General features: G+C 45.2%; 2 protein-coding genes across 2 annotated transcripts; both read left to right on the top strand.

Moving 5' to 3' along the window:
- The first annotated feature begins 2248 nt into the window (after positions 1–2248).
- Positions 2249–4485, top strand: LOC123151248 (transmembrane protein 18). Its single transcript, XM_044570993.1, has 4 exons — positions 2249–2528; positions 3096–3201; positions 3806–3954; positions 4062–4485. Exons 1-4 carry the CDS (start codon positions 2340–2342, stop codon positions 4155–4157), a joined length of 540 nt encoding a protein of 179 aa, XP_044426928.1. The 5' UTR covers positions 2249–2339; the 3' UTR covers positions 4158–4485.
- Positions 4486–6483: 1998 nt separating this feature from the next.
- Positions 6484–8081, top strand: LOC123151257 (NAC domain-containing protein 76). Its single transcript, XM_044570999.1, has 2 exons — positions 6484–6743; positions 6852–8081. The coding sequence occupies exons 1-2, from the start codon at positions 6578–6580 to the stop codon at positions 7241–7243; spliced, it is 558 nt and encodes a 185-aa protein (XP_044426934.1). The 5' UTR covers positions 6484–6577; the 3' UTR covers positions 7244–8081.
- The last annotated feature ends 1028 nt before the right edge of the window (positions 8082–9109 follow it).

Below are 9109 nucleotides of genomic sequence, written 5' to 3' on the forward strand. Positions count from 1 at the left end.
GGCATGTCTGATGTCCGAACACGGACGAAAGAGGCCAGGAGGACGACGTCGAGGACACGACTTACGAGTCACCACAACTCCAACGGTCACGGAGAATGTCAGGAATCGCCAACACTGGACATGCCCTCGTCATGTTTGATGAAATTTCGGACCTAGATACACATTTTTTTCATGTGCATTTTTAGATCAATTTTAGGATGGTTGTTTCCAAGGTAGTCAGGGTTAGGATTCGGAGTCGGGCCGTTTTTCCTTAGACAAAATCGATTCGTAGTATCAAGTTGTGGAACTGAGGAGTCTACTAGAAATACTCAAATAGTAAAATATTTTATACCTACACCAAAAATTTATATGTATTCTATAGATTCTTAACACCGAATGTAGAGCAAAAACCGTACACATCAATGGTAGTTGTATTCCACTTCTTTTCATGGCTAACCTACTATCTAGCTTGCATGTATGTAACACACATGAGAGGAAATATATAGAAAATTTAAATCTTCAATGCATGAAATTTACTTAAAAGGTTTTTTTTAGAGTTTATGAATAGCCGATCACTTGTATAGCTAACCCGCAGTACTTAAACTTCAAGAGTCTTGCTTTTCTTCTACAATCAACCTTGGCGTCACGTCAATTCTTAGTTTCGGTCTATTTGGGCTTGGGAGGGGAATAAAGGGCCATGAGGCATGTGAAAAATGGTTTGGATCATGGCATACTATTCTGCTAGAATTTAAAAATGACTTAGATAAATTAGTAGCATCGGACATAGTCCATAGCATAATTGGGATTCTGCAATTTTGTACGGGATTCTATGATTTGGATCACGACTCAACATAGATTCTACCTGATCCAGATTCATAGTGGGTCTCGGATCGACATGCTTCTGTAGAGTCGTGACATCATAGGATTCTATGAGTTGAGTCCGTAATCTGACTACCTTGGTTGTTTCATTGTGATGCATCTTTTAGAACACATTCATGATGGTCAAGTAGCTCCACATTATGACTTAGACAATACCAATTCTCCTTTGCTTCATGTTGGGCAAACATCTGGCCCTAAAAGGAAGAATGCACCAAAGGCAAGAGGAGTGACATTACATTCCTTGGAAATGATATTTGTTTCCGGTTCAATTTATAGTTTCACATGCCATGGAAACAAGCAGACTAATTCGAATTGAAGCCCACTTCAATATCATGATTGATTTGGTAATGGACCCCACTCCAGTTCCTTGAGCACAGTGTCTACATCGAACGAAGTCTAAACAGATTCCTATTGTAAAAATTTGGAAAAAAATTAGTTCACGAGTCTCACTCTCACACACTTATCAGACCTACGCATATGTTGGACGTGTCCCATGCCATACCTCGAATTTTTAGATTTTTATGGTCTGGATGTGAAACCAAAAGTTTACGAAAAGAAAAATAATTGGCTTCAATCGACTGATAATCAGGTTGCGTCCATCGAGTTGAGCGATTGCCACACATTTGCATGGGGCGCCACTTCACCGCTATCCTTATCGCGACCGAAACGCCTCCTTCACACTTTTCTCCCCCATTGCGAAAACACTTGCAGTTTTAACAGCTTGGACAACGCCCTCGCCAGCGGTGTTGCCCGTCCGCACGTGGTTCGCCATCAAGCCGCACCCCTCGTCGCTGCTCGGCGGCCTTCCACATCCGCCCAACCCCTGCGTCGCTGTTGCCGCTAGAGGACGCTCCCAGCCCGGTGGCATTGGCGAAATCAAAGGGCGCATTGGTGCCCACACGTGCTCGTCATCCTCTCCTCCTCAGTGGAGCACAAACTGGATCCAATGAGTACATAGCTTGCCGAGACACTCTGGCATGGTTCGGTCTCCAAATAAGATCAATGTACCTCCTTTCCACGTGGATAATGCTGGTCAAGTTCCAACTAGTTTGGAGCAACTTTTTAAATTGTGTACAAGGGATTAAAATTCTAGATACCAAAATTTTACAAATTAACTAGTTTGTATTTTTGCAACATCAATAAAAATATAGTATTACATATAATATTTATTTTTAATTTTAAAGTTGAAATTCTAGTGGAATTATATTTTGAATGAAATTGATTGAATCATATTCGATTATTGGAAATCAAACGAGGTTTCTTTTTTGAGGGAAGGAAATCAAACGAGGTGCAAGCAGAATGGGCACGAGATGCTTAAACAAGCCCAGCCCAGTTAAGGAAGAACTCGGCCCAAGTGTTTCCAGCGTTTAAAGTCACTGACGTGTGGTCCCGAATTAGCAGAGGGAACGGCCTTTTGCCTTTGCGTCTCTTGCAGAGAAAGGAGGAGAGCAGTGCAGGAGGAGATCAGATCACGAGACGAGATGGCGGCGTCCTCCTCCTCACCGGCGGCGGCGGCGGTTGGGCGAGCGGTCGAGGAGGTGCGTTCGGCGCTGAACGAGCACGCCGACGTGGTGGCGGAGCTCTTCGGCCGCGTCTCCACCGAGCTCCGCGGCGGGTTCGGCCCCGCCGTCGACACTTTCGTCGGCTTCTTCCACGCCGTCGACTGGAAGGTGCGTCTTTTCTCCCTCACCCCCTGCTTCGCTCGCTTGACCCTAGGATTTAGTCCACCGGGAAGCAGAAGCCGCTGCCGCAACCGCCGACGTCAGTGTGCTCGTTGCCGACTAAATCCAACGGACGCTGTGATTTTTCACCGCCGGCCTCGCCTGGATCTCTCTTGAGAGGCAGCGATTGTCTGGGTAGTTATGCTATGCAGGACGAACAATTTCATGTGGTTCATCTCCGCGCGATTCCACTGCCTCCTCATTCCTGTGAACTAGTAAATCAATGGAACAACACCGCTGTGCATCTAAGAATGAAGTCCGCAACAGGGTGCAAGTTACATAATGCCGCTTGTGATTACTCCAATTTTGGAGCTTCCATGTTGATGGTTTACCACATGATACTCAGTAACTAGTACTTCTGTAGTTCTGTGTAGTCATATACCATTGTTTTCTTGAATCGACCGCTGCATGTCGGTTCATGTTTTATTGTGTAAAAATAATCAACTTCGCCTCATCTGATGAGTAATCGTCGTCCCTGTTCTTACCTTGACTAATCTGCTCCATCTGTGTCTTCAGGAACCTTGGTTGATCGGCATGATAAGTTTCCATGCCATTCTGCTACTGGTAACCATCATCTCCAGGAGGAACATCAATTTCCAACTTATCTTGTCAGCCTTAACATGTGAGTATTACTTTCCTATCATTGTTCATTTATTTGGCCTTCAGACACCTAGTACCGTTAGCTAGTGTTTGTAGAATGTGTACATCATTCATGTCATACTAGTTCCGAATGTCATGCTATACCGACCATAAAGTATCGATATTTTTTTATGATTGCTGAGCTTAGCAGTTTTATGTATTGTGTCGCCTTGAAACCGTCAAAATAATCACACTGCACATGTCAACTCTGTAAAGCTTATCTAATTTGCAGCGGCACTGGCAACTTCCAACTTCTTCATAAATGTTGGTTTAATCATGTCAGCGAGGTTTCAGTGTAGCGTTTTTCTCTCCGGTTTCTAAATGTGTACTGTACGTGAGATGAGAAGACCTTCACCTTCTTTGCTATTGTGCCTGTTATTTTACATTGGTGTAAAATTTAACCACACAAGTAGTTTGAATATTTCAACAAGTAATTAGTAAATGTAACCTTGACATTGAGAGATAATGTTTCCTCTTTCCATTCCGATGCAAGTCGGGATTTACAGGCAAAGCGCCAGCAAAGCAATAGCTTTTGTAATACGCTAGATTACCCCCTTTGCTTACCTGATGTACTCGACTCATTGCAGTTTCTGGTGTATTCCTTGCCGAGAAACTAAACACGTTCCTAGGACAAAACTGGAAGAGCTTCTCAAGCCAGAATTACTTTGATCCCCAAGGCCTCTTCATCTCGGTCATGTGGTCTGGCCCCCTGCTTCTGATTACGATACTTATTCTGGTAAGCGCATCGCCTGCTGTCTCATTCACTGGTGTCAGTCTGCATCCCCTTCCGCTTTGCTTATGCGCAACTGCCTCCTGTGCGTTTGCTGTGCGCTTGTTCTGCAGGTGAACACCCTTGTGACACTCTGCATGCTGATGGTAAGGTGGAAAAGGGCCGAGCTCAAGCACCGCGCTCGTGAGGCCCGCAGCAAGCAGGAGTGATGCTGCTGACATGCCCTTGAACTGCGGATCTGTTGTGCGGTAGGCGATTAAGCTGCTGATCTAACGGAGAAGTTTGATTGGAACAGTAAAGTGTAAGATTAATTAGTCCTCGATTTTGATTGATGGTCTAGCTTTTCGTCTCTGGTACCGAAGCACACGGTTTTACACATGTATTAGCTGCTGTTCGTCAAATTTAAGGGATATGTTTGTGTAGGGAGCTCTGAATGTTATTTGGATGGCTGCAGGAGCCAAGTTCATCGTATATGCATTGCTTTGGATGAATGTTATTTGGATGACTGCAGGTTAATTGGTCCTTGATTTTGATTGATGGTCTAGCTCTCCAATACCTCGGTTTCATTTGTTCTCTGATTGTTTTAGTTTTTTTCAGTTACTTGAGACGGCAGTTTGGTTGGGACATATATAGTGATTTGGTTTGAGTTGATGTTGCGTGGAGTCCATTCATGAACCCCTCCTTTCCTCGTCCCTTGTGCTCCCCTCCCCCCTTCTGTCTTTCTCCTTTGATCTACCGTTGTCTCCTGATCAAGCTCTGCGACGTTGGCATCGCTATTGACCCTCCACCTTATTTGTCAGACCCTTCCTTTTCCTTGCCTACTTATCCACTGCTCATCTCCTCCCTATAAAACATCGCGCCCTGAGCACAAAATCGAAACGTTCGCTCCCTAGCTTTCCAATATAGATAGAGAAGGAAAAAGAAAACAAATAGTAACTGCATGACTTTGATATTTCGTAATAAACAATTTCAATAAAAACGGTTGTAGAGGCCAAGCGCACTCCCTTATCTCTCTTTTTTCAAACCATGAACGAGAGCACGGGAGATGCATGTAATTCATTTGGGTGTGTCTAGGGCACATCTAGATGTGCTTTAGTTATTGCACATCTAAGTGAGTGAATCAAGTATAAAAAGAAAAAGAAAAAAAAAGAAAATATTCACACGAATCTTAATGTAAAATCAATGACATATGACTTAGATATGCAATACTTATGGCACATCACATCTAGATGTGCTTTAGCAAAACTGTAATTCATTAAGCACAAATATATTACAATGCCGAGGACGGCACAACCCATAGATCCCCAAAGTTGGCACGACCCTTGCAACACCACGGCCCAAGAAAAATCGGGGCAATAGGTAGGATGGTGATGAGGGGAGAGCGGGGGTGGCTTGGGTTAGAACACAACCCCCTTCCTTTTCGGGAAAAGGTAATTGCTTGCACATATATATGTACACTCAAATTTGCTCAACTCTCAACTGGGAAAAATGTGCGTCCCTTTCACAATGATGGTGGGGGTGGTCGCTTGTTGACGACTTATTAACCGACTAAGCAAGCTTCTCTCTCTCCATCGATCTCTGTCTCTCTTTAGATAGATAGATAGATTCTACACGCGCTGTAGCTGCAAGTTGCAGATCTCCGCTCCACGCGTGCCTGTAACATGCGGACCTCATGTTTACATCAGGTTCAAGTTCTTGACCACATCTGTCTCTCACAAGCTCCTCTAGTTCATTTTTTTTTAAAAGCTCCTCCAGCAACCAGGCCAAGCATCAACGAGTATCTTAATTCGACGAGCTTAAATATATATATCCAATAAGTACAAAACATGCCTTTGTTTTGTTATAGTCATGATCTGATCGTTTGTTGCAACATCTGTCATAATCATATCTCATATCTCATGTCCGATCCATCAACCTGCGGTGTATGCATGGCAGCCATACATAGTCCCTTTTTATTGGTACAGGTATTATGTTATGTGGGAGGTCCTGAAGGCTGTAGGTGACAGAGAAGGGTCAGTACTATCTGCTAGTATATCTGGATGGTGGATGTGAGTGAGATCAGCCCTGAAGTGCACTCCAAGCTAGCTAGCTATAGGAGACCCTCTCTCTACCTTCCAAAAAGCTTCACTTCACTACACACACCGTCCAAAAACTAGTACCACTTTGGATTTGCACTAAATTCCGTTCCTGCTTTGGTATGGCACAAGCTGATCGAGCCTGCCGTCCTAATTAACTGACCAGTCCATGTCTCATGTCCGAAACCGAAATAGTAGCTATTAGGTGGTACAGTACTGTACAATACACGGATTGTCTAGATAGCCAGCACCTAGATTTTTCTCCTAAAAGAATGATGTCTGTCTGTCTGTATTGTATTGTATTGTATGTACGGGTACGACTCCTTTAGGTGTGGTGCAACAACTAATTAGGTCGGCGTGCTATGCCATCCTAAATCCCATTGCATGAGGAGTGCAGTGCATGCCTCCCTATTTCTAGGACCTTTTCTCTCCCTGCCTGGCCCATTCAGATACACATGCACATGCTCGCTCAGACCTGAACCCGCTAGCTTTTGCATGTTCTAGAGCAGAGCGCTAGCATCGTCGTCTGATCGAGGGATCGGGGTGGTCTGGCAATGGAGGAGTCCTCTTGCAACACGGTGCCCCCGGGGTTCAGGTTCCACCCCACGGAGGAGGAGCTCGTCGGCTACTACCTCGCCCGGAAGGTCTCCTCCCACAAGATCGACCTCGACATCATCCAGGAGGTCGACCTCTACCGGATCGAGCCGTGGGATCTTCAAGGTACGTAATTCGTTCGCCACTTCGATCGCCGATCCTGTAGAGCTCGATGGTTTGCTTTTGCAGCGGTTAATGGAGGCTGACCGAGCTGTGTGTGTTGGTTGATGGCAGAGAGGTGCGGCAAGTACGGCGGCGGCGGAGGAGGGCAGGAAGATCCGACGACGGAGTACTACTTCTTTAGCTACAAGGACCGCAAGTACCCCAGCGGCACGCGCACCAACCGCGCCACGGCCGCCGGCTTCTGGAAGGCCACCGGGAGGGACAAGCCGGTGCTCTCCTCGTCCTCGTCGTCTCCCGCGGCCGTGATCGGCATGAGAAAGACGCTTGTCTTCTACCGCGGCCGCGCCCCCAACGGCCGCAAGACCGACTGGATCATCCATGAGTACCGCCTCCAGTCCAACGAGCACGCGCCCACACAGGCATGCAAATCTCCATCCATGCAGATTCAAGATTCATCTCCATGCATGCATGCAACGAATTTTGTTGTTCAATTGCAGTGCTAATTAATTTTGTGGGCTGATTTGATCGTTCAGGAGGAAGGGTGGGTGGTGTGCCGCGCGTTCGTGAAGCCGGTGCCCAGCCAGCAGCACAGGCTGTCCTACGGCGGCGGCGGGTACCCGACGATGAACGGCAGCTACAGCTCCGCCTCCAATTACTACTACTACGACAACCCTAACGCGCGCCTGATGGTCGCCGGCGGGGGTCCGCCACATGATCAGCATGTTCTGGCGGCGGAGTCCAAGCAGCAGGTGCAGCTGTTCCCCTCCGACCTGCCGCCGCCACTCCAGAGCCCGACCTTCGACGGCGAGGGCGAGGGCGACATCTCGCAGATCAGCGGTGGGTGTAGCAGTGCGGATCAGCAGCTGGCGGCTGCTGCTGGGACGATCGACTGGAACCTGTGGAGCAGCTTGCTGCCGTCCACGGCGCCACAGCTCTTCCACGGCCAGACAATGACGCCGCCGCCGGCAGCCAATTCGAGCTCCTCCAAGAACACTTAACGACATAATATTTGATCCGGAGGATTCAGATTATCTTGACTGATGATTAATTGTTGACAATTTGATCATACGACGGAGTATGTATGTTTGACGACTACTTGCCATTTTTACATGTGGCTAATTAGTTTCCACTTTGATTCTAGGGCATAGGATGATATATACAAATATACTTACAATACATCAACATATATATGTAATTTCAGTAATGGGATTTGGAACTCAGGATTGATCAACCCTAGTTAGCTAACTAGTATTTCCTTTGTCATGTCAATTTCTCCATATGAAGCTCACATCACTACATCATTGTATACTTGCGTTGGCACGTAAAGAGCGATTTTATTCAGTTGTTTGGAATTTTGTCAACACAGTAAGACTTATATATTGTCTTTCTTTCTTTCTTCTTACTCCTGTTTCCCCCCTTCTTTAACCGTTCCTTCTCCCTTAAAATTGACTTATGAAAATTACAAATTCGGTCAACTTATATATACTATTGCGCAGAAATTCGCTTTGGCACACGGGAGTGGAGCGCGCGCTCCTGCCACCAGAAAAAATACTTCAAAGTGTGGAAAAATCCGAGACAAAAATTTGGTGCATACATCTTGACATTATATCTGTGCATGTCAAGTTTTGAAGAAAATCGTCATTTTCTGTGGCTTGTGTAAAAAATACAAAAATATGTCTTGTGAAAAGCACTTTTTAACATCAGATTTTGTTTTTCTTTACACGTTACACATAACTTGCCGGTTTTTCGCGAAACGATTTTGTGAGCATGTACAATATCGAGATGTACGCGCTAAATTTTTGTTTGAAATTTTTTAACATTTCAAAATACGTTTATAACATATTTTAAAAACCAGGAGCACGCGCTCCCGTGTGCCGCAGACTTATATTGATCTTCCGCATATGTACTATTAAGTTGTTTGCGTAGCTTAAATAGCATTTGTATGGAGGACAGAGGATCCATGAACTTTGGGCGCAACAGTTTGGAGATCCACCTATGGAATATGTGATTAAGTTATTTTATATCTTGTTGGAGCCTGGTTGCTTCGAGCTTTCAGCTTTATTTATCTAGTTACATGAGTGATACTACTCCCCATGTTTGGAATTAACCGTCGCTGAAATGAGTGAATTGAAACTCCATTTGAAATTAATTGTCATTGTAATGAGTGAATCCGGTTGTATTTTGTAGATGAATATGTATGCATGCTTGATACTCTGAACTTGATAATATGTGTTTATGTGTATCTTCTGAGGATGGGGTAAACTAGCCGTTCTTTTTTAGAAGAAAAAAAAAAGGCTTACAACACATAAGTACATCATCTTGCATTGCATATCCGAGTGCTTGTGTCGTGTGCACCTTAAGCCTATACG

Source organism: Triticum aestivum, chromosome 7A, assembly GCF_018294505.1.
Source record: "Triticum aestivum cultivar Chinese Spring chromosome 7A, IWGSC CS RefSeq v2.1, whole genome shotgun sequence".
NCBI classification, from domain to species: domain Eukaryota; kingdom Viridiplantae; phylum Streptophyta; class Magnoliopsida; order Poales; family Poaceae; genus Triticum; species Triticum aestivum.

What these genes read in the sequence shown, in the direction of transcription:
- LOC123151248 (XM_044570993.1), top strand. Translation starts at nt 2,340, where the DNA reads ATGGCGGCGTCCTCCTCCTCACCGGCGGCGGCGGCGGTTGGGCGAGCG. An exon ending in TCCACGCCGTCGACTGGAAG is followed by an intron (nt 2,529 to 3,095) that starts GTGCGTCTTTTC and finishes CTGTGTCTTCAG; the next exon opens with GAACCTTGGTTGATCGGCAT. An exon ending in TATCTTGTCAGCCTTAACAT is followed by an intron (nt 3,202 to 3,805) that starts GTGAGTATTACT and finishes GACTCATTGCAG; the next exon opens with TTTCTGGTGTATTCCTTGCC.
- LOC123151257 (XM_044570999.1), top strand. Translation starts at nt 6,578, where the DNA reads ATGGAGGAGTCCTCTTGCAACACGGTGCCCCCGGGGTTCAGGTTCCAC. An exon ending in CGAGCCGTGGGATCTTCAAG is followed by an intron (nt 6,744 to 6,851) that starts GTACGTAATTCG and finishes GGTTGATGGCAG; the next exon opens with AGAGGTGCGGCAAGTACGGC.